This window comes from Pelodiscus sinensis, chromosome 5, assembly GCF_049634645.1.
Source record: "Pelodiscus sinensis isolate JC-2024 chromosome 5, ASM4963464v1, whole genome shotgun sequence".
Classification (NCBI taxonomy): Eukaryota; Metazoa; Chordata; order Testudines; family Trionychidae; genus Pelodiscus; species Pelodiscus sinensis.
The window spans coordinates 12,691,722-12,716,282 of record NC_134715.1 but is presented as its reverse complement, the minus strand read 5'-3'; the positions used below and the strand labels follow the sequence as shown (position 1 = coordinate 12,716,282).

Genomic DNA, 24,561 nt, shown 5'->3' with positions numbered 1-24,561 from the left:
AACAACGTGTTTTATGTTTATTGTTCAGAACTCAAGGAACCTGTGGGACAGATAGTGTGCACAGATAAAGGCATTCTAGCAGTAGAGCAGAATAAGGTTCTCATTCCACCTACCTGGAATAAAACTTTTGCCTGGGGCTACGCGGACCTCAGCTGTAGACTGGGAACGTACGAGTCGGACAAGGTTTGTGAACAGAATTCTAAGTGTTTTGATGTTCTGATATGTGTTCTCTACTAGAATCTGACTTTGAAAATATATTGTGCATACAAGGAAAAGAATTGTGTCTACGGTGTCTGCTTTATTAGTATTTATGCTGAAGTCTTTACCTGAAGAATAGTAGGAAAATCGAGTTAACCTCTTGAACTTCAGGGTTTCTACAGCAAATCTACAAAAACAACAATAAATCAGTAAATAACAATAAATCTCTAAAATGCCATAGGACTCCTTGTTTTTGCAAATACGGAGTAACCCAGCTACCCTTCTGAATAAATCTACTGTATCTGGTGTGACTCCATCTTGTGGCAGAGGTTGGCACTGAAGCTAGTAGAGTGAAAGCCCCCAAAGGAGAAACACTTTCTCCTGAGTAAACTAGAGGCCAAAAATTGAAGATCAGACTTGCTTTTCATTGAATTCTTATTCCCATTACCTTCAAACAGAGTAATGTAACACGCTCTGGAGAAAACTTCAACCTGCTAAGGTTAGGCAAGTGGTGAGATGCAACTGATGCTCCTGACTGGCTTAAGAATTGTACACATCCAATTTTGTTGTTGTTGTTGTTTCGCCTTTTTTTTATACACATATTTTGTGTCATCTTCTAGATTGTTAGCTCTTTGGGGCAAGGACTGTTATATCTTAGTGAGTACCTAGCATAATATGTAAAAATAATACAGATGTAATAATATAGATGCAGAATTTGGTGGTGGCGAGAAACCTGATCTATAAAATCCAGGTGAAGATCCAGATTTCTCAATGTTCAAGTGTGCCTGATACTTGTTGAGGCCTCTTTCTGCCAAAAACAACCCTTTCGTATACTACTGGAGAAGTGGTCAGTATTGCTTGATAATTTCTACTAGCCTAGGAATTGCAGCAGTATCAGAGGGTATTTCAAAGAAGAAAAACCAATTGTTTTAACTGCAAATGCCAGTGGTCATCAGGAACAAAATCTGTAATGTTCTCACTGTATACTTTGGCAGTGTTTTCAATTTAATTGCATGATAAACATTTAGTGTAGATTAATCTCAAATCCTAAACAAACAGTTGTAAATTGCGTTTTTGTTTCTTGACATTCAAAATATGTAAATGTGGGATTTTTTTTTTACTAAAGTTATTTTTATATATTTTTCTTTTGAGCTCAGTTATTGGTGAAGAACAGATTAGCTTTCTTAAAAAGACTAATGCCAACACCAACAAACTTGCAAAACTTAGATGTATGTCTTCTTCACTTTTTGCCTTCATTTTTTATTTTGTAGGCAGTGATTGTTTATGAATGTTTGTCAGAATGGGGACAGATTCTATGTGCAATCTGTCCAAACCCCAAACTGGTCATCACTGGAGGAATAAGCACGGTGGTTTGTGTGTGGGAGATGGGCACATCCAAAGAAAAAGCTAAAACGCTCACTCTGAAACAGGTAAAAATAAATAAAATTGTGTTCCAATGTCAGAGGAGGAAGGGGGGATACAGTGGTTGCATAGCACCATAGAATTCTGACTAAACCAGGGATGGACAATAATTTTTGAAGGGGGGGCCACTTCAGAAATTTTTGAAGTCATCATGGGCTGCCCCAGAAGGGGCGGGACCTCAGGCAATAGGGGTGGGGCCTTTAAATTGCAGGATTTAAAAGGGCTTGAGCCTCCCCTGCACTCCCAAGTATCACAATAGTGGGGGCAGGAGCTGTGAGCCCTTTCAACTCTTGCTATTTAAAGGGCTCGCTGCTCCCGGCCTCGCTGCTAGTGCTTTGCCTGGCAGCTGTGGGTAAGGCATGAGCCCCTTTAATAGAAGCAGTTGAGAAGGCTCGCTTGTCCCTGGTTCCCAGGTAATGTGCTAACAATGGGGCCAGGAGCTATGAGCCTTTTCAACTGCTTCTATTTAAGGGGCTCATAGTTGAAAGGGCTCATCCCAGCTCCAAGGCAACACGTTACGGAACTGATGCGTGAGCTGGATCAAAGAGCTAGGCGGACTGAATCTTGCTCACTGACAGGCCCATCCCTGGACTAAACAGATTACCATTCTAAAGGCACTGATTAAAACTGAGGAAGGATTTTGCTTTTGATGGGAACTTAAAATCACTCTGGAGCTGAGACAGTGGCCTGCTGTTAAGAGAGGGAGAAAGAGAAGTATTTTAAGGGTATGTGTGAAAATGTGAAGGGATTTTGTCACTGGAAAGTGTTCCTAGGGGCAGGGAGAGAACAAAATCACACTTCTCTGAGATACTACATTGTGTGTAAGCACCAATTTTATCCCATTGGCACATATAGCATCCATCCAGCAACTTCCAGCTTCACAGACTCTCCACTCCCATTTGTCAGACCCCTTTTATTGAAATCTTTCACCCCTTCTCTTCAAAAGTTGACACTTTCTGCTTAACTGAAAATAACAATGTTCAGAGCAAAAACCAGCCAGTCCTGTTAGTGTAGTATTCAGGGAATGGGGTATATTTGCTTAGAAAAGTTTTATGTTCCTTCTTGCTTTGCTGCCTCAGCACATCACTTTTTGGATAACATACTAAGACTAGACAACGAGGAGTCCTGTGGCACCTAATAGACTAACAGATTTATTGGAGCATAAACTTTCATGGGCAAAGACCTACTTCGTCTTTGCCCACGAAAGCTTATGCTCCAATAAATCTGTTAGTCTATTAGGTGCCACAGGACTCCTCGTTGTTTATGCAGATTCAGACTAACACGGCTACCCCTCTGATACTAAGACGAGGATAACTAAGTTAGTATGAAGTCTCCTTTATCTCTGAATCAACTCCCAAATGTACAAATTACATTTCAGAGTTCTAGGTAACTCACCTTAATAACCAGGAGTATCTCATTAGGAACAGTTTAACTAACTTCTGAAAGCAAATACACAAGTTACTTAAACTTTCATTTGCTACTAGATTATATATAGTGTGTAACTAATTTTCCAAAGCCATATCCTCAGCAGACATTGTGCCACTTTTGTGATGACCGGTGCACAGCTGTCATCCCCACAGGAAAATATAATCTTTCCTCTGGTTTCTGCTACTCCAGGCTGTATCAAACCAGAGCACTTAGAAAAGCTGCCTTTTCAGTTAACTATTACTTAAAAACCTGATTCAAGAGCTGTTCTCGGGCTCTTGCACCTATAAAATGTAAAGGCTGGATCCCTGCTTCCAATTTGCAAACTTCTTTTTCAGTCACGGTTAATGGCCCAAAGTCTTTTTTTAACTAATTTTTAATATAAAAATTAAATATGGAGCTATCTAATATTTACAATTGAACTGTACTATAGGACATGAATTTTAAATGGCCACTGGAATGCACACTGAAGCTATATAGGCTTGGAGGAAGCAGAAAGGGTCAAACTTTTGTAAAGTAGTAAAACAAAAAGAAAGAAATGTGTTCATAAACTCCCTAGAGTTTTCTTTTGTGTCTCTGTTAGGAACTGTAATTGGTTATGAAAGGTTATTGCACAAGATCTCTACAAACTGAATATGTTGCTGGTGGGTTTTTTTTTTTTTAAGAATGCGCTCACATTGTGTATATGCAATATGTGCAATAAGCTGCTCTCTACTGAGTATTATGCGATACTTTGAGCAGTTCCTAGGTGAACCAAATCATCAAACGGTGTGTGAAAATAGCCTAGTATCATGTGTTGAGCCTGTACTAAAAGCAGTTGTGTAAGAAACTGAATAACATTATCATAATGTTAGGGTTCTTGGCTTACCGTATACTAAAACTTTTTAAATACTTCTTTTAGCTAAAATCCATTTTTATCTTAAACGTGCATCATTTGCTTTTTGAAAGTCCCAGTTTCTCTAAATAAACTGTCTCCTTTCCATTTATATTAATTGATGTAGTATAATGAATTCCTGTATTTGCAATTATACCTGTGCTCCTCCTCATAGATACTAAGATCAGAAGGGTCCAATTAATCTGACCAACATCTAATCTGACCTCCTGTTTAACATAGGCCATAGAAATTTCCCCAAAATAATCCCTAGAACAGATCTTTTAGAAAAAACATCCAATCTTGATTTTAAAATGGTCAGTGATTTTTGTTTGGTTTTGTTCTTAGGCGTTGCTTGGTCATACTGATACTGTCACATGCGCAACAGCATCACTGGCTTATCACATAATTGTGAGTGGATCACGTGATCGTACCTGCATCATATGGGATTTAAACAAATTATCATTTCTAACACAGCTCCGAGGTCACAGGGCTCCAGTTTCAGCACTTTGTATAAATGAGTTAACGGTAAGAACCAATAAACTGTATGATTCATGTTCAAAAATTTAAACATTAAGATTTTCCAAAGGTTTTCCTAAAAAAATTTTCTTACAAAATAACAAAGGCTTTCTCATACATCAATCCAAATTCTTCTTTAATTCATTTTATTTGAATACATGCATACAAGAGTTCCAAAGCATATACCGTATATTCCGGCGTACAAGACGACCTCTGATGTTAAAAAACATCCCCCAAAAATCGGGGGTCATCTTGTACACCGGATGCCCCGCCGCCGGAGCCCCTCCACGGCTTTGAAAGCCTCGGGGGAAGCCGGCGGCGGGGCATCCCAGGCGCGCCTGGGCTGCGCCCCCGCCGGAGCCCCTCCGCGGCTTTGAAAGCCTCGGGGGAAGCCGGCGGGGGGGCATCCCAGGCGCGCATGGGCTGCCCCCCCGCCGGAGCCCCTCCGCGGCTTTGAAAGCCTCGGGGGAAGCCGGCGGCGGGGCATCCCAGGCGCGCCTGGGCTGCGCCCCCGCCGGAGCCCCTCCGCGGCTTTGAAAGCCTCGGGGGAAGCCGGCGGCGGGGCATCCCAGGCGCGCCTGGGCTGCGCCCCCGCCGGAGCCCCTCCGCGGCGGCGCGGAGGGGCTCCGGCGGGGGGGCATCCCATGCGCGCCTGGGATGCCCCCCCGCCGGCTTCCCCCGAGGCTTTCAAAGCCGCGGAGGGGCTCCGGCGGGGGCGCAGCCCAGGCGCGCCTGGGATGCCCCGCCGCCGGCTTCCCCCGAGGCTTTCAAAGCCGCGGAGGGGCTCCAGCGGGGGGGGGGGGGGGGGGCAGCCCAGGCGCTCCTGGCGGCTTTGCTCCCGGTGCCTCTGGTCTGCTGGGGACCATCTCCAGCAGACCAGGGACACCGGGAGCAAAGGAGGCGGAGGGGCGCTGGGGTATAAGATGAAACCCTATCTTTTAATTAAAAAGATAGGGGGTCGTCTTATACACCCAGTCGCCCTATACGCCGGAAAATACGGTACATATCTACAGCATTGTTGGTTTAAGTCCTTTTTATACTGTTACATATTTTAAGCAGAACCATATATTGTTCAAACAGAAGTAAGTATCAAACTCTTCAGTGGATTTTGAAATATTTGTACAACTTACACCCAAAAGCCATGTAACTGGATGCTTCCATACGGCCTAATGAGACTAGTACTCCACACTGAAAATGTGAAGTGCTTATGAATCAGTGTAGTCCAAAAGAAGAACACTTGTGTAGTGACGGGAGCATATACAACCATAAAGAAAGGGTAACAAAGTACTGAATGTGTGCTGTTGTGAATAGTCCTGCCATGGAAGATGATGGGCTTGAGAACAAACCAACAACTGCATATTGTAGGTCTGTTAGGTTTGTATTTCTCTGACAAAGGCTTTCAAAAATGGATGCCTAAAGTTAGGCTCCCTAAGCCTGTATTTAAGCATCTAATCAGTGGCCTGCTAGATGTTAAATGAGGTAACCTCCTTCCGATGTCTAAATACAGATTAGCAACCTAAATTTTAAGCATCCATTTTAAAAAAACCTTGTCCTCTGAATTATTTTTGTAAATGCCCAAAATCCAGACTGAAATGTAAAGACTTTGGGTTTTGTTTCCTTTGTCAGGGTGACATTGTGTCATGTGCTGGCACTTACATCCACGTGTGGAGTATTAATGGAAACCCAGTTGTGAGCGTGAACACTTTCACTGGACGGAGCCAGCAAATCCTATGCTGCTGTGTGTCTGAGATGAACGAGTGGGATACCCAGAATGTCATAGTGACAGGACATTCAGATGGAGTGGTCCGAGTAAGTAGCAGGAGTCTCTGCTTTAGGTGCTCGTACTAGGAGTCATCCAGGGATTTAAAATAATATCAGAGTTACAGAGAAAATATAACTATAAATGGCACAGAGAGAGAGCCCTTTCTGGACTCGTGAATTTTTACCTCTTCTGTTTTTTGATGTGTGTGTTATTGATAGCTGATTGTGCATTTAAATTTGCACCCCTTTCCTGTCTGTTTTGGTTACTGAATTACTTTCAGTTCCCTAATTTTATTCTGCAAGCCTTCAGCAGGTCAGTTTTTCTCACAGAAGAAAAGGAGAGATCAAGTAGCATCATTGTATCTCCACTTGCAACAGTGCTGTTCTGTTCCATTCCTGACCCTGCTAATGTCAAATTGACATAGGAGGTGGCTTTTGTAGAATTCTAGGGCTGGAAGAGACCTCAGGAGGTCATCAAGTCCAGCCTCCTGCCCAAAGCAGGACCAATCCCAACTAAATCAACCCAGCCAGGGCTTTGTCAAGCCGAGACTTAAAAACTTCTAGGGATGGAGATTCTACCACCTCCCTAGGTAACCCATTCCAGTGCTTCACCACCTTCCTAGTGAAATAGTTTTTCCTAATATTAACCTAGACCTCCCCCACTGCAACTTGAGACCATTGCTCCTTGTTCTGCCATCCGTCACTACTGTGAACAGCCTCTCTCCGTCCTCTTTGGAACCTCCCTTCAGGAAGTTGAAGGCTGCTATCAAATCCCCCTCACTCTTCGCTTCTGCAGACTAAATAAGCCCAAATCCCTCCACCTCTCCTCGTAGGTCATGTGCTCCAGCTCTCTAATCATTTTGGTCTCCCTCCACTGAACCCTCTCCAATGCATCACATCCTTTCTATGGTGGGGGCTCCAGAACTGGATGCAATACTCCAGATGTGGCCTCACCAGTGCCAAATAACGGGGAATAATAACTTCTCTAGATATGCTGGCAGTGCTCCTCCTAATGCTGCTTCTAATGCACCCTAATATGCCCATTAGCCTTCTTTGCTACCAGGGCACACTATTGACTCACATCCAGCTTCTCATCCACTGTTATCCCCAGGTCCTTTTCTGCCGAACTTTTGCTTACCCAGTCTGTACCTATCCTGTAACAGTGCTTGGGATTCTTCCATCCCAAGTGCAAGACACTGCACTTGTCCTTGTTGAACCTCATCAGATTTCTTTTGGCCCAGTCCTCCAATTTGTCTAGGTCACTCTTGACTCCATCCCTACTCTCCAACATATCTACCTCTCCCCCTAGCTTAGTGTCATCTGCACACTTGCTGAGGGTGCAATCCATCCCCTCATCCAGGTAATTAATAAAGATGTTGAACAAAACTAGCCCTAGAACCGATCCTTGGGGCACTCCACTAGAAACCAACTGCCAGCCAGACATTGAGCCTTTGATAAGGCTTTATCATGAGGGCTGGGCTGATGCTGCAAAATTTGTTTCTGATTTGGGTTTGATTTCCAGAGGTGAGAACCTACTGTGATAACCTTACTCCCTAAAAAGGGGATTTCTATTGTAAATGATGATGAGTGGTGTGACTATACAGCTCTGGTAGCCTGGCTTAGTTCATAAAATATTTTATAGGCAGCTGATAAAAATCTAATTGATGTTTATCTTATGCTTCTCTTCCTCTGTCTCCTCCTCCCACCTCAAAGTTCTGGCGGATGGAGTTTTTGCAAGTACCGGAAACACCAGCTCCGGAGCCTGTGGAGATCTTGGAAATGCAAGAGGATTGTCCAGAAGCACAAATAGGTGCTTTGCTTTTGTTTTGTTTAATTTTCTCAGTATCTTTTTAAAATCGGTGTAAGAAGAAGGCAGACGACAGCCTGTAGCCAAACGTCCTCTGACAAGTTTTTTTTAGCACTTATGTCTTATGGAGGAGATACTGTTCTTGTCTGTATGATGAATTCAGTGCTAAATATGGTCATTTTCTATAGAGCTATCTTTTCATTTCCATATTCAAAATAAATATTAAATTTGATCTCACAAGACATCTTATTCTAATTACCCCTTGTATAAAAGTAACTTTGGTGTCTAGCTGTAAGTGCTCCTAAGGGACTACTGAACAAATCTGAATTGAAAGTAATTGTCAGTTTATTAAACTGACAATTTACCTACCAGAATTGTATCATATCCATATATGTTTTCCATTAACTTCTCACCCTAATTATACAACAGTGCATAGCATTTATTGTGATTATTAAAGAATGCTATAAACACAGCCCACCGAAATAAAATGAGGTAGCTGGTATCTCAAATATGGTTTTTTTTATACTGATTTTAAAACTTTACTTCACTTTAGCTCTGTATCATGCCAGCTGCGAACTACAGACATTATTGCCCAGGTTTTTTACATCAATCATTATGAATTTTTTTAGTACAAAATTTAGAACTGTACAGTTAAGGGTTAGAGTGGTGCATGTTCTGCTAAGAAGTGGTTGCTGCTTTCATGCTACAACGATAGGATGGGAAAATACATTTTTCAAGTGATCGCTCACATGCATTCCAATACATGTGCCATGTGCATGATCGTTGGAGAATTTTTCCCTTTGTGGTGCCAGTCAGGTCAGCTGTGGATCCCTCTAGTGTGGCACCTTCCTGGCACTTACTGGACACTGCAACCCCCCACCCTCTTGGTTCCTTCTTACCACCAGTGCTGGCTGTTGGAATGTCTTCGTGCTCTTGCTTTGCAAGTGTGTTTGTGGTATCTTCTGTTAGTCAGTCATTCACAGTTAACTTACAGTTTAATTTATAGTTGTGTAGGTAGGTACTTAGCCTGGAAGATTCCTGCTCCCCAGTTTATAGTTTCCGTAACTAGAGCATGCCACAATCTCGGGTTCAAATCTTGTGAGAACTGTGGGAATCCTATGCCCAAAAGTGAGCCACACTCTTCATGCCTCGAGTGCCATGGAGAGGGCCATCAAATTGATAAGTGCTGTAATTGCAAGCGTTTCAGGCCTCAGACTAAAAAATCAGGACCATCACCAGAAGCTCTTACTTATGCTCTCAACCAGTGCTGGAGTTGGCACTGCTTCTAGTGGTGAACAGCGCACTTGCCTTGGTGCAGGATCGATCCCTTGGTGCCACGTAAAGATGCCTTGAGGGACCATAGCACTGGTCTCAGCTGCAGGAAGGTGCGAGCATAGGGCACTGTTCCTGCTCCCCGGTGCCATGTAAGAAGACAAAAGCCAGTCCCTAGCCAAACGTCCTCTGAAGTTTGCTAGCAGGATGCGTCCTAAGTTGGAGCACCCAAAGACAGGGCAGCAAATTCCAGCACCACCAACTCTGGACCCACCATGGAGTTTGTCAAGTCTACCACTGGTTGTCTCCCGTAGTAGGGAGGAGTTGGAGGAGGAATTAGACTTCTCCTCCCCTCCACACCAGACACCTTTTGAGGCTGCCAGGGATCTTATCATCCTTGCCGTGCAATCCCTGACATGGTAGGTGATGGCACAGCTGTCGTCTTTAGCATCAGCACAGGTGCTGGCACCATCGCAGTCACTGGCACAGCCGGCCCTGACTGCATCGTCCCCAGCAACCTCCTTAGCAACATCCGTGCACGGGCAGTCCAGCACCAGGGTAAGCCTATGATGATGCAGCAATGCTGCTGCAATTCCGCTCTCCAGCCCCACCACCTTGCGTTCTGAGTATTTGTTGGATTCAGGCAAGGAGTCCTCAGCATCTGGGTGAAGCTGGTCCCACAATTGCTCCCGGGGCTGTAGCCCACGGGATGTGCCGGCACCAATGCCATCCTGTCTGCAGCAGTGACGAGCACCAATTCAATTACTCTTTTGGATCCCATGGGCCTACCACCAAGCCTAGGGGCCTGCCTGTCCACATCCTGCCATCTGCCACCCAGGATCAACACGGTTCCCTGAAGGAACAGGTGCCACCCACCAGTACATATGGCACTGAGACACCCTTTCACAGCACCGAGTGTGGCACCAGAGGTGGCCACAAACCAGTAAGCAAGACCTGAATCCCCCTCCCAGGAGCAGAAAGGCCATGAGCTCTCCCTCCCATGGGCATCCCCAGATGAGGCAGTAGCTGGCACCTCTGTCACGACGCTCCCTGCTACGGACAACAAGGGCCACTAAACCACCTTCAGCATGTGGCATAAAACCTGCAGTTGCAGGTGGAGATCATAGAGGACTCCGACCACATGATGGATATCTTGCTCCACAGGGTCCCTCAAGAGTGGTGTAATCACTAATAACTAAAAGACCAATCGTGCACCACTAAGGTGTTGTTTGCAAATCCCAGCATCCACACCACCCACGGCTAAGGGCATTAAGAGGTGCTTTGTGCTACACAAGGGTACAAGTACCTCTTCGTGCACCCCCAGCCAGGCAACCTCCATGGAAACTGCAGGTGAGCTGGGATGCACTTTCGTGCCTGTTGTTCTTTGAGATGTATTTCTCCTATTCATTCCGGATCCCATCTACTTCCCCTTTGTCAGAGGATTTGGATAAGAAGGAACTGAGAGGGCGGGGAATTGCCAGTGTCCTGTATATCACGCCATGAAGGCACCATGCCAGGGGACTCCTCAGCCAACCTGATGGGTACTGAAGCAAAATGCAGGACAATGTAGCACTTTAAAGACTAACAAGATGGTTTATTAGATGATGAGCTTTCGTGGGCCAGACCCACTTCCTCAGATCAAATAGTGGAAGAAAGTAGTCACAACCATATATACCAAAGGATACAATTAAAAAAAAATGAACAAATATGAAAAGGACAAATCACATTGCAGAACAGAAGGGGGATGCGGGGGGGTGGGAAGGGGGAGGAAGGAAGGTAAGTGTCTGTGAATTGCTGATGTTAAAGATAGGGAGAGTGGGATGTTTGTGAGTTAATGGTATTACAGGTGATAATTGGGGAAACTGTCTTGGTAATGGGTGAGAAAGTTCAAAGTCTTGTTAAGTCCTTGTTGGCAAGTGTCGAATTTTAACATGAATGACAGTTCAGAGGATTCCCTTTCAAGTGCAGATGTAAAAGGTCTTTGTAGCAGAATGCAGGTGGCTAAGTCATTTAGAGAGTGTCCTTTCTGGTTAAAGTGGCAAGAAACTGTTTTCTCTTTGTGATCTTGTCTGATATCTGTTTTGTGGGCATTAATCCTTTGGCGAAGTGTCTGAGATGTTTGTCCAGTGTACATAGCAGACGGACACTTTCGGCACATGATAGCATAGATTATATTTCTGGATGCGCAGGAATATGTGTTCTTGATCTTATAACTCACTTGGTTAGGTCCAATAATGGTATCAGCAGAATGAATATGTGGACAAAGCTGGCAACGGGGTTTGTTGCAAGGGAAGGTACCAGGGTTGGTATTAGTGTGGTATGTCCTGTGGTGGTTGGTAAGAATCATCTTGAGGTTAGGTGGTTGTCTATAGGAGACTATGGGTCTGTCTCCCAGAGCCTCTTTGAGTATGGTATCCTGTTCCAATATAGGCTGTAGTTTATTGATAATGTGTTGGACAGGTTTAAGTTGGGGGTTGTAGGTGATGACAAGTGGTGTTCTATTGTTGGTTTTCTTGGGTCTGTCTTGAAGTAGATGGTTTCTAGGTATTCGTCTGGCTCTTTCAATTTGCTTTTTTATTTCTCTGGGTGGGTAGTTGAGATTTATAAATGCTTGGTAGAGATCCTGAAGCTTCTGGTCTCTGTCAGTGGGGTTAGAGCAGATGCGGTTGTATCGAAGGGCTTGGCTATAGACGATGGATCGTGTGGTGTGTTCTGGATGGGAGCTGGATGCATGTAGGTAACTGTATGAGTCGGTGGGTTTTCTGTAGAGAGTGGTGTCTAATTTTCCATTGTTGATTTGTACGGTGGTGTCCAGGAAGTGGATCTCTCGTGTAGAATGGTCCAGGCTGAGGTTGATGGTGGGGTGTAGGTTGTTGAAATCTCTGTGGAATATCTCCAGTGTTTCTTGGCCATGTGTCCAGATCATAAAGATGTCATCGATGTACCGTAGGTAGAGGAGGGGTGAAAGGGGACGGGAGTTGAGGAAACGTTGTTCTAGGTCAGCCATAAAGATGTTAGCATACTGTGGGGCCATGCGTGTACCCATGGCTGTGCCGCTGATCTGGAGGTATAAGTTGTTCTCAAACTGGAAATAATTGTGGGTGAGAACAAAGTTACATAGGTCTGCTATCAGGTTGGCAGTAGTGTCCTCTGGGATAGTGTTTCTAATTGCTTGTAATCCGTCTTCATGTGGGATGTTGGTATGTAGAGCTTCTACATCCATGGTGGCAAGGATGGTATTATTGGGGAGGTTATCGATGTTTTGTAGTTTCCTTAGGAAGTCAGTAGTGTCTCGGAGATAGCTGGGTGTATTGGTTACGAAGGGTTTGAGAAGAGTGTCTACATAGCTGGATAGACCAGTAGTGAGCGTGCCAATACCAGAGATGATGGGACGTCCGGGGTGCCCAGGTTTATGGATCTTGGGAAGTAGATAGAACAATCCTGGTCGGGGGTCAGAAGGTGATTCTGTGAGGATTTGTTCCCGAGTAGCTGTGGGGAGGCTTTTAAGGAGACAGTGTAGTTTCTTTTGGTAGTCCAAGGTGGGGTCAGAGGGGAGAGGTTTGTAAAATGTGGTGTTCGAGAGTTGTCTGGTTGCCTCCTGGTTATAGTCGGCCTTATTCATAATGACCACAGCACCCCCTTTGTCAGCTGGTTTGATTACAATGTCCAGGTTGTTTTTGAGACTCTGGATGGCATGGTGTTCAGCGCGGCTAAGATTGTGTGTCGCTTGTTGTCGTTTGCGAATAATGTCAGTCTGTGCGTTGTTGCGGAAGCTGTGTATATAGAAATCCAGATTGTAATTCCGACCGTCAGGGGGAGTCCATATAGAATTATTTTTCCTTTGGTGTTGGTAGGGGGGATCTGGTAGGTCAGATTGATGTTCAGTGGTGGTTTGGAAATATTCTCGGAGACGGAGGCGGCGAAAAAATGATGGGTACTGCTAAGGGAAAAATGTTCTATCATGTACACAGCACACACACACACCTCTATTGGAATAAACAACAAATGGTCTGGTAGTCTATAAAGTGCTAACAAAACTTATAGATGGCATCATTTGTTGTTTATTCTGTACATACTAACTTGGCTACCCCCGAAGCCTCTATTGGAATGTACTTGAGCAGCAAATCACAAAGAACAGTTACAAAAGGCAGGAAACGTTTTTTCCTCTCTCACACAAGAGGCTCACAAAATGATAGTGATACTAAAGAACAATGTCCTCCTTAACACAGCTTGAACCCTGCAGCCTCCCTCTGGAACGGGATGAGAATTAGATTTGGAAGAGTATAACTACATTTTACAACTTGGTGTAGAAATCCAGGGAAAGAAATTAGTAGAATTTTCCAAATCATTTAAGAGATTTAAGACCACACATACCACTGGAAATCAACTAGGCATGTTTGAAAATCCTATGCAATCTCTCCAGAGAATGAGAAGTGGTATTTCCAGGAACACAGCGGAGTGTAGTCTTCAGTGGAACACAGATTAGTAGTGTGATAGCCACTGATACTGGTATGGATCCTGTAGCTAACTCCCTGCATTGATTTGATGATATTCCTGTCTATGGTTACAGGAATGACTCCTGTTACACCCACTAGGTTTTTCTGTAGATGGTGAAGCAATGCAGCTTTGTAAAAGGAAAGAAAATGAGGTATCATTATATTTATTGTGCTAACTTTTTCTATTCTCTTCTATGTAAAATAGGGCAGGAAGCCCAAGATGAGGACAGCAGTGATTCTGAAGCAGATGATCAGTGTGTCAGTCAGAACACTAAACCACAGGAGACACAACCAAACAACACCAGCCACAGACCTGTATCATCAAGCAGAGCAGCAGCAGTTTGGTCAGCAGACAGCGGCTCCGATGACTCAAGACGTTGGTCAGACCAGCTCAGCTTGGATGAGAAAGACGGCTTTATCTTTGTGAACTATTCTGAGGGGCAAAATAAAGTGCATCCCCATGCTCCCGTTAGCCATCCAAACCATGCAGAAGTACGGCACTACAGCAAACTTAAGCCAGGTACTGGAACTGAGAAGCACATTCTCTCTCCCTTAAGTAACTCAGGACAGTAAATATCTGTCTCTACTGCATTAGGCACTGCGTTGTTAAACTCTGAAAGTTTTGCAGACAGAAGTCCTTAATTTTGTTTTCTGGTTGGTTAGTCATAATTCCAAAATTGACAGTAAAGGGCGTCACTTGTAGTATATTAAGGTGCATGTTGTTCCAGCTCTTCATGCAAAGCACTGCTTCCCAAATTGTTAAAGGCTGAGTCCATCTTCTAGAAAAAGTGAAATCAGTCAAGGCTAATGTGCTAATGGGGCCCAACTGTGTATCTTAATTCACATCTCCTCTATGTCAGTGTCATTTCTTGGTCTGGACCTTTGCATCTCCTCCTTTCCCTTTGGTGCAAAGCTCTACAGTAGGGCACTTCCGCTCTTTTCTTATGTGCAGTGAAATAGTTTAAAATGTCAACAGTATCAACAGGCTGTATAAGCACAGGCCTGTATGGGAGAGACACTGCTGGGGTGGGGGAGGGTGGCTCCAGAGAGAGATTGTTCCTTCCCCCTAACCACATGGGGAGAGGATACAGTCAGGTGTGTGATGACAACCCAATAGCAAGATAACTTTTTTTTCCTGCCCACTTCTAGGATACAGATGGGAGCGTCAGTTAGTATTTAGAAGCAAACTAACTATGCACACGGCATTTGATCGCAAAGACAATGCACATCCTGCAGAGATCACAGCACTGGGCATTTCAAAGTGAGTATTCAAACACAGTTGCTTACAGTGTTTTTTAAAAAATGGATGAGTTTGGGTGCGTGTATGAGGGGAGAGGCTACATTCCGCTACTTTTTAAGATATGGTGAAAGCCTGGCAGAACATCAGCATTTGGAACTGATTTATTCTAAATAAAAAACATATGGCTGAAAACCTGATTAATTACTACTACAGCTTTTAGTTATGCCCTGTCATAATTGTTTTCTCCAGTAAGACTAGGCTAGTTTGTGTTCACCTCTGGTCTCAGTTTAACATTTGATATGAACAAGTCACGGACATGTACAGCATTTATGTGATGGTCTGATCATCCCCAGTTAAGCCAAAAACTAGTTATGATATTGTAATGGTGAACAAACCTGGTGTGTTGTGGCTTGAATGTTCATTCATGTTTCTTTCAGGGATCATAGCAGGATTCTAGTAGGTGATGGTCGAGGAAGAGTGTTCAGCTGGTCTGTGAGTGACCAACCTGGCCGGTCTGCAGCTGACCACTGGGTAAAAGATGAAGGAGGAGACAGCTGTTCAGGCTGTTCAGTCCGATTTTCTCTCACTGAAAGACGTCATCACTGTAGAAACTGTGGACAACTCTTCTGTCAGAAGTAAGCAGTCATTTGTTTTCCTTGGACTTTTCATTGTACAAAGCAGGAGAGTTTTAGAAAAGTGAAAATGTATGTTTCTTAATAATACTGTTAATGAAAACACTAAAAATATCACAATTTAATGGAAATACTTTGAGAACAGTAGTCCCATTCAGCTTCTTAAAGCCAAAAATGCAGCAGTAGCATCTTGATTAAAAACGGAACTAGCAATTTTAAATCCAACCTACATCCAGCATACATGGCGGAATAACTAAGTGATGAGCTTCTAGACTCAGAGCATTGTGGAAATTTTTTTTTTCAAATAAAAAAAACCAGTAAATAGTCTAGTAGCATTTTAAAGACTAACAAAACATGTAAATGGTATCATGAGCTTTCGGGGGCACAGCCCACTTCTTCAGATGACTGGTCATCCGAGAAGTGGGCTGTGCCCATGAAAGCTCATGATACCATCTACATGTTCTCTTAGTCTTTAAAGTGCTACCAGACTATTAGTTTAAGTTTTTCCTGTTACAGACTAACTCGGCTATCCCTCTGAAGCTTTTTTTTCAACTAGTTACCCTAGTTAATATAGTTAGTACTATATTAACTACATATTTGGAGCACTTAAGCCATGTATTGGAATATGATTTAAAATATTTTTCTAAAATAGGCACAAAGTCATGCAGCTCTTGAATATGGACACAGTGTATATCTATACAAAAGCTTTGGACTGGTGCTTATTAAAATTATTCTTAGTGGTTTTGTACCATCACTAAACAGACAGGCAAAAATTCCAGCTATTCTATTCCCAATGCAATTGTGCTAAATTTCTAATCATGGCATTTTTTTAAGATAGGGATTTTTCCTCCTCCCCTCCTTCCCCCTCTCCCCCCACCTGCTCCCTCCAACTTTTCTTTGAGTCTCTAAAATGGCTAACTGCAAAATATTTGTGGACTATAAATAAGAGAGCGGGTTAGGAGAGGAACACAATTACAATTTTATTTCCCTCTTTTAGGTGCAGTCGATTTCAGTCTGAAATCAAGCGTTTGAAAATATCATCACCTGTGAGAGTCTGTCAGAACTGTTACTACAACCTGCAGCATGAGAGAGGTTTTGAGGAGGGGCCTAAAAATTGATGAGACTGAAGACCAAACCTTGCAGGATCCTCGTTCAGCCCCACAATAACTCCTTGAATTAATTCCAGAATTGTGCAGCAAATTTGGAAGGGATTAGAATATTGTCCGTTTACATTTATCTTTGTACTGTGTTAAGCACTGAAAAAAAAAGGGATCATTGATTTCATTTATGTTGATTGACGTTATAAAGCTAACAAATATTTAAATGAACAGCAAGCACCAGAAAGACAAGATTGGTAGTCACATATACAGTAAAACTTTAAATACCCAAATCTTCCTATTAATATGGCTATCAAAAGAAAATCCTCACTCACTTAATCATCTGTTCTTATCTTGTTTTGTAGAGCTAGACATCATTATTGGGGGGAAGGCTTTTTAGAACATAGTTATAAATCTGCCTTCTTCGCAAGCAACTGTGTATAGTGTAAATAAGTATAATGGCCTTTTTATCAAAATATGAACTTAACTGCCTGTTACATGGGACTTCAGACTAACCACTATACTTTGTGTGACATCTTAATCTCATCTATCAACTTAAATATGAATGTTTAAAAAACTCAAATGGCATTATTTGTATTTTTGTTTAAAATTCAGTCTGTGCATGTTTGTTCTTTCATTTGCCCACAATATCCTAAATTAAACAAGGCTATTTGTAGAAATGACATGGATTTTTTTCAAAGGAAAACTTTTTAGGGGAATAAGACTTGCAATATTTTATTCTAATTGTAAAATAACTAGGAACTAAATTATACACTCTGTAGTTGCTTTTTATATCTAGCTATTTACCACCTCATTGTTCATATTTAATAAGGCCTCTTTTATATGTATGTTACAGCTGCTGTTTTGTTCATTATTTATTATAGTTAGCAGCTGATTCATGCAATGCAAGAACCATCTTTTATCTTCTTAAATTAATAGAAATTGGCTTGCATGTAACTCAACATCAACTTCTTGCATACAACTTAGTATGTGGCTCTTTGGCACTATTCTACTGAAAATAATCCTTGCTGAACAACTGGAAATATTAATATCAGAACTGCTTTTAAGTCTTCACCATTCAGTGACGAGATAGTGATTGATAAGATTTCCATTAAGTTTTAATGAGTTTAAATGCAGTATTTTTAGTCAGTAATTTATTTGCACCACATATGGGACAGACACTGGCATCCACCATGACTGGAACAGTTGCAAAAGATAGGCCCGTTGATTATACTTTCTGGTTGTTGTTTTTTAAAGTGTATGTGTGTGTGTATTTTGTAAATGGGTGATGAAGCTGGTCTAGATTTACGTGTATTCACAAACTGGTAATACTTTTAAACAATGGTAAGCATGTGACCCAATTAAAGGGCCAAACTTGCATTAGTGGATATGTGTGGAACAATGGAATTACCTTAATTTATATTGGTGTGACAGCATAATCTGGTCACGATATTTAATAACTAAAGCAAATACAACCCATAATTTGCACCATTGAAACTATTAACCTCTATGATGGTAGGAGATTTCCCAAAAGAGTCAAGTACTAACTGAAGCACCTACCTTTTGTTGATTTGTGTTATTTTACTATTTACCCTGGAATGCACTGAAAGTTAAATGGGTATTTTGATATATATTTGTTTAAATATGTGATGGACTGTAACTATTAGATACAATTCCTATTTTGGCCCCAAAAGAACCAAAAGGCTTTTTTTAAGAGCTCTCCCATAATGAGTGAGTAAATGCAGGTTTGTTTAGACCAGTTAAAGCCAGTAGCTGCCTCGCATGGCCAGCACGACAAATTTATCTTTAAAAAAATGTGCATACAGAGCCTACCTACTGCTCTCTCTGATGCTTTAGCACTGTAATCCAGATCATGGGTTTATGACCTGCAGAGTGTCATCTTTAAAATCATTAAATGCACTTAAGTCCACTGAAATCTTTTCCCCTTGTTTCCAGTGGGCTAAAACCTCACTATCTGCGCTCCAAATTAATTTTTACAGCCCACACAATAAACCCTTGGAAACAAGAAGCTTCTCATAGAAATGGTGATTGAATCTAATATTGCCACTAAAATAAAAGCTGCATATAGAACTTATGCTGAAGTAGAACTGCAGGACTTCCACTGTGAACATTAACTGTGTTCAATTATAGATGCATTGTACCAGTGTTATTCTACACTTTTTACAGTTGGCACTGCGCTCAAAATCAAGGTCATCTACCTTCCTCTCCTCCTCCCCCCTCACCCCCCTAACTGCGTACTATACCTTTTAATCGTAACTTGGATTTAGTAAACCAATAAAACCCATTCCTCCGGTTGAAATTTCTCTCCTGCACTGTATATAAAACAATTTTCCAAAACAATGTCTTGTGTTGAGGTGGTGGAATACTAACACCATCTCATCCTATTTCCTCTGGCAACTGGTGCTGAGGGCAACTCTTTTATTCAATTGTGGGTAGTCTTTTCTTTTTTAGCTTTTAATGCACAAACCTACTTTGGTTTCTCCAAATGGCTTCATTGGCCATATACAAATTTATTAGAGCAAAAACACAGACGTACACTAACATTAGCAGTTTATATTTTCTGCAAGTACCTCACGTCTTCGCGGGCCTTGTTCTTGTACTCTAACACTTGTATGTGGTGTGCAACTGTCATGTCATACTTATGAAGGTGAATTTGGCTGCCTCCAAACCACATTCAATGGCAAAACACTCTAGATAAGTTATTTTGCACTTTCTTATGTATAAAATTGGTAGAAACTTATTTTTGCTTTGTATCATTTAAAAACTCCTTTTGTTTCAGTAAATGAACTGTGTACAAAATATTTATGCAGTTAAAACTGTTTTTAGAAAGTATTTTTAATTTCAGCAAGTTTGGTTACTTGTTGCATGACTATTAACACAGCTGACTTTTTGTGTCAGTGCAATGTATATTTTTTTTGTCTTGTTAACCTGTAAGCCCTAGTAAATGGCCACTTATTTGTACAGCAACAGGAGTAAATTGAAGATAACTGGCTAGGACTGGAGTGTGGAATTTTGTACTATATTGCAGAATCCAGTATCTGTTTTTGGTGGTTATGTAAAAGGCCTGAAGAATTACTATCTAGTGTGCAATCTGTGATATCTGAATGTTCATTGTATATTTGTCTCCAATGCAAAAAGGTAGAGTAACACAATTACAATACATGATTAAATGCAATAGTTCAGGTACTTAAGTATTTTTTTTTTTTCATTTAAAATAAATACCTGCTATTTACCACCAAAAAGCTGTTTTGCATTTCTCTTAAAAGAATTTGAATAAGAAAGCAATGGTTGCAGGTGAATACTTTCTTTACAAAAAAAAGTTAGTACCCTTCATATTTGATTTGTTCTCCAAATGTGAGTACTGTAATTTACAAATGCTAAAAGAACACAAAGGCCATGTATTTTGTTCTACAGCTATCGTAGTTCTTGAAATCCAGATGATTGGCTGTGATGGGAATAACAGTATATCGCAATAATGTAGGAAACACTGAGAAGGGAATGACTAAGCCTAGTTCCTTATGGAATATTGGAGGGGGAAAAATCTAAATTTTAACTTAACCTCCTCCCACAAGCAAAATTCAATCCTGTCTTAGCTTGTGAGAGATTCTGCTGTAAGTCTAACCTTTGGAATATCCCTTTTCCCCCAACAATTATATCAGTAACAGTTTGCTGGAAGGTGAGCTCATGTTTCATCAACGAACTTACTCGTAGTTACATGCTATCCCTTAAAACTTGCTCACAGGATTAAGTGTTCCAATTCTGCCTAATAGCTGGCTGCCTCCAACACACGTGCAGTGATGCCAGATCTGGTACTGCATTACTAGCATTTGTCAGGAAATAATGGATCTTGCAGAGAGGAACAGAACATTTCTTACCTATAATGCCTTTCTGCCAATGGGATCTCCCATAGTTCTGCACTTCTGGGATATTCTCCTCTATCTGCACCTTTGGAAATGTATCAGTGGTTTGGTCATGTTTCCTCTGCTCTTCCTTGTTCCCAGAGGAGTTATTCCAAAAGGAGGAGGGGTTCCCAAAGGAATCCATTTTGAAGCACTTGGAAGAGGGGAAAGTGATCAGGAACAGTCAACATGGATTCACCAAGGGTAAGTCATACCTGACCAATCTGATTAACTTCTATGATAAGATAACTGGCTCTGTGGACATGGGGAAATCAGTGGATGTGATCTATTTTTACTTTAGCAAAGCTTTTAATGCGGTCTTTCACAATATTCTTGCCAGCAAGTTAAGGAAGTATGGATTGAATAAATGGACTGGAAGATGGATAGAAAGCTGGCTAGATTGTGGGACCCAACAACTTGATGTCTGATTAGTGGTCGGTTTCAAGTGGAGTGCCCCAAGGATTGATTCTAGGGCCGGTTTTGTTCAACAAGGACAAGTGTAGAGTCCTGTGCTTGAGATGGAAGAATCCCAAGCATTGTTACAGGCTGGGGACCAAATGGCTAAGTAGCAGTTCAGCAGAAAAGGACTTGGGGGTTACAGTGGATGAGAAGTTGGATATGAGTCAACAGTGTGCCCTTGTAGACGAGAAGGCTAATGGCATATTGGGGTGCATTAGGAGGAGTAATGCCAGCAGATCTAGAGAAGTTATTCCCGTTTATTTGGCACTGGTGAGGACACATCTGGAGTATTGTGTCCAGTTCTGGGGCCCCCACTTTAGAAAGGATGTGGATGCATTGAAGAGGGTTCAGCGGAGGGCAACCAAAATGATTAGGGGGCTGGAGCACATGACCTATGAGGAGAGGTGGAGGAATTTGCGCTTCTTTAGTCTGCAGAAGAGAGGAGTGAGGGGGGATTTGATAGCAGCCTTCAACTGCCTGAAGGGAGGTTCCAAAGAGGATGGCGAGAGGCTGTTCTCAGTAGTGACAGATGACAGAACAAGGAGCAATGGGCTTAGTTACAGTGGGGGAGGTCTAGGTTGGATATTAGAAAAAACTCTTTCACTAGGAAGGTGGTGAAGCACTGGAATGTGTTACCTAGGGAGGTGGTGGAATCTCCACCCCTAGAGGTTTTTAAGTACCAGCTTGACAAAGCCCTGGCTGGGATGATTTAGTTGTTGTTGATCCTGCTTTGGGCAGAGAGCTAGACTCGACCTTCTGGGGTCTTCTCCAGCCCTAGGATTCTGATACAGAACTTGCATATCCCTATTAACAAATATCTTAGAGATAATTATGTACTTTAGACCAGGATAAAAGGGAACAGTCCCACTTTAGTATTTAATCTTTGGGCCATGAGATGTTGCTAACAGAGAGGAAGTTAGAAGTAGCAAATTTCCATTCTGCAGCCCAGCATCACCCAGTGTCTCTGGGAAACAGTAACCAATGAACGGCTGTAGGGCTGATTATGAAGAAAAAAAAATTCTAGGAAGATGATTTCTGTCTCATCTGCCTGCCAAAGGAGGCTTCCAGTGTATTATGAAGGTGTTGTCTATAGCCTCACGGCAGCTTTGCGAATTTATACCAAGAGGATGCTGCAAAACCTGGATACCTGAGCCTATTTAGCTATCTAGTGTCCATTTTACATAGAGAAGACAGTTTTTGTAAAAGCTGGAAATCTGGACAAAAGGGCTGTGTCTAGACTGGCATGATTTTGCACAAATACTTTTAACGGAAAAGTTTTTCCGTTAAAAGTATTTGTGCAAGAAAGCGTCTATACTGGCATGTGCCTTTGCGCAAAAGATTTGCTTTTGCGCAAAAGCATCCGTGCCAGTATAGACGCTCTCTTGCATAAGAAAGCTCCGATGGCCATTTTAGCCATGGGGCTTTCTTGCGCAAAACATTATAACGTTGCTGTCTACACTGGCCCTCTTGCGCAAAACCCCCCAGAGCATCCACACACACCTCAAGCGCGTATTTGCACAAGAAAATCTACAGTCAATCGACAAAACAGAGGGCTTTTTGCAGTGCAGGTAAACCTCCTTCTAGCGGCATAACTCCTTTTTGCGCAAGAGTTCTTGTGCAAAAAGTGTGTGTGGACGCTCAACAGGTGTTTCTTGAGCAAAAAGAGCTTATCACAAAAAGCACAGGTGTTCTGATAGAACTTTCTTGTGCAAGAGTATCCATGCAGTGTGGATGCTCTCTTACACAAAAGCACATTGTGATGTGCTTTTGAGGTGTGGATGAGCTTTTGCGCAGGAAGTTTTTGCGAACGATCTCTTCCACAAAAGCCTTCTTGTGCAAAAACCTGCAGTGTAGACAAAGCCCTACAGTAGAGCACCCATAGGGACACTAAGGCTATGTCTAGACTGCAGGCTTTTTTCAGAATAGCTCTTCTGAAAAAACTTCTTCCGAAAGAGAGCGTCCATGCACAAAAGTGCATTGAAAAAGCTGCTTTTTCGAAAAAGAGCATCCACACTGAATGGAAGCTATGTCGCATTTAAGCTGTGATTACTATGGATGGAGTGGCCACCGGGCCACCTGTGCTTTTTCCTCTTTCCTCGTCTTCGAAAAGAACGCCCTCTTCCCCGTCCACACGTGCCTTTTTCCAAAAAAGCTCTTTCGGAAAAAGGCTTCTTCCATGTAGAAAGAGGATTGCCAATGCCGATTTACTTTCGGAAGAACGCAATTGCACTGTGGACATAACTCAGGTTTTGTCAGAAAACGGCCATTTTTCCAACAAAACTCTGTAGTGTAGACACCCTAAAAGAAGAAAGCGGAGCTACTGGCTTTGTTTAGCAACGTTCAGCAGAGAGCATATGCCTCCCTCTCAGTGCAGTGCTGCAGCCACACTTGTTTTTGTCTTATAGCTAAACGGTTCAGAGAGACTTTATGACCAGCTGGCAGAACAGATAGGCTACGTCTACACTGGCATGATTTTCCGAAAATGCTTAACGGAAAAGTTTTCCATGAAAAGCACGTCTAGATTGGCAGGATGCTTTTCCGCAAAAGCACTTTTTGCGGAAAAGCGTCCGTGGCCAATCTAGATGCGGTTTTCCGCAAAAAAAGCCCCGATTGCCATTTTCGCAATCGGGGCTTTTGTGCGGAAAATGGTACTGGGCTGTTTACACTGGCCCTTTTGCACAAAAGTTTTTCGGAAAAAGACTTTTGCCCGAACGGGAGCAGCATAGTATTTCCGGAAAAGCACTGACGATCTTACATGAGATCGTCAGTGCTTTTCCAGAAATTCAAGTGGCCAGTGCAGACCGCTGGCAAGTTTTTCTGCAAAAGCAGATGATTTTGCGGAAAAACTTGCCAGTCTAGACACAGCCATACTGAGAGCAGAGAATGTTAGCAGTACAGAGAATCAGGAATACTGGAAGCAGAGCACAAAGGATGTTATCAAGTTGGCCATTTTGCCACCAGAAACCGCCTCCAAATGTCTCACTGCAATGCTGTAGCAACCCAAAGGAAACTTTTGCTGCAAGGAGTCAAGCAACTGCTGTGCAAATAAGTGCATTATCTATCATTTTTTTATCAGCCATACTATGGCTCATCTGTAAGAATACATCAGAAACACCTTATTTGCAAAAACTAGTATGCAAGTTATACTGCATTTTACATTCTTATACCACTTTTTCTTAGCGTATAAATTATTGCCCATGATAACAAGACTAACATTTGTAGTAGGTCAGGACAGTGCTGTAGTAAATTTAGGGTTGACTGGTGTGGTGTCCTGACAGATCTCCTACTCTGTGATGATAAACGTTCAGCTCTGTGCCTTTTTGTACGCTTCCTTAGTAGATTATGCCAGCTTTGGGCAGGTAGCTGGCATAATTGACTTCACAAGAGCCCCCAAAGTCTACAGACTTAGATAAGATACGAAGGCACTCAGGGGCCAGGCTTA

The 24,561-nt window shown here is 42.4% G+C and overlaps 1 protein-coding gene across 9 annotated transcripts in view; it reads left to right on the top strand.

Moving 5' to 3' along the window:
* WDFY3 (WD repeat and FYVE domain containing 3) overlaps window positions 1-20,003 on the top strand; it is a 372,301-nt gene extending 352,298 nt beyond the window's left edge. For all 9 annotated transcript variants that reach the window (XM_075929522.1, XM_075929521.1, XM_075929523.1 and 6 more), the window contains 9 exons: window positions 29-183; window positions 1,470-1,628; window positions 4,265-4,444; window positions 6,062-6,244; window positions 7,910-8,006; window positions 13,977-14,291; window positions 14,921-15,032; window positions 15,449-15,646; window positions 16,641-20,003. In XM_075929522.1, the coding sequence (XP_075785637.1) occupies window positions 29-183; window positions 1,470-1,628; window positions 4,265-4,444; window positions 6,062-6,244; window positions 7,910-8,006; window positions 13,977-14,291; window positions 14,921-15,032; window positions 15,449-15,646; window positions 16,641-16,761 (1,520 nt within the window). In that variant the 3' untranslated portion in view covers window positions 16,762-20,003. The remainder of the gene's footprint in view (window positions 1-28; window positions 184-1,469; window positions 1,629-4,264; window positions 4,445-6,061; window positions 6,245-7,909; window positions 8,007-13,976; window positions 14,292-14,920; window positions 15,033-15,448; window positions 15,647-16,640) is intronic.
* Window positions 20,004-24,561: the final 4,558 nt, after the last annotated feature.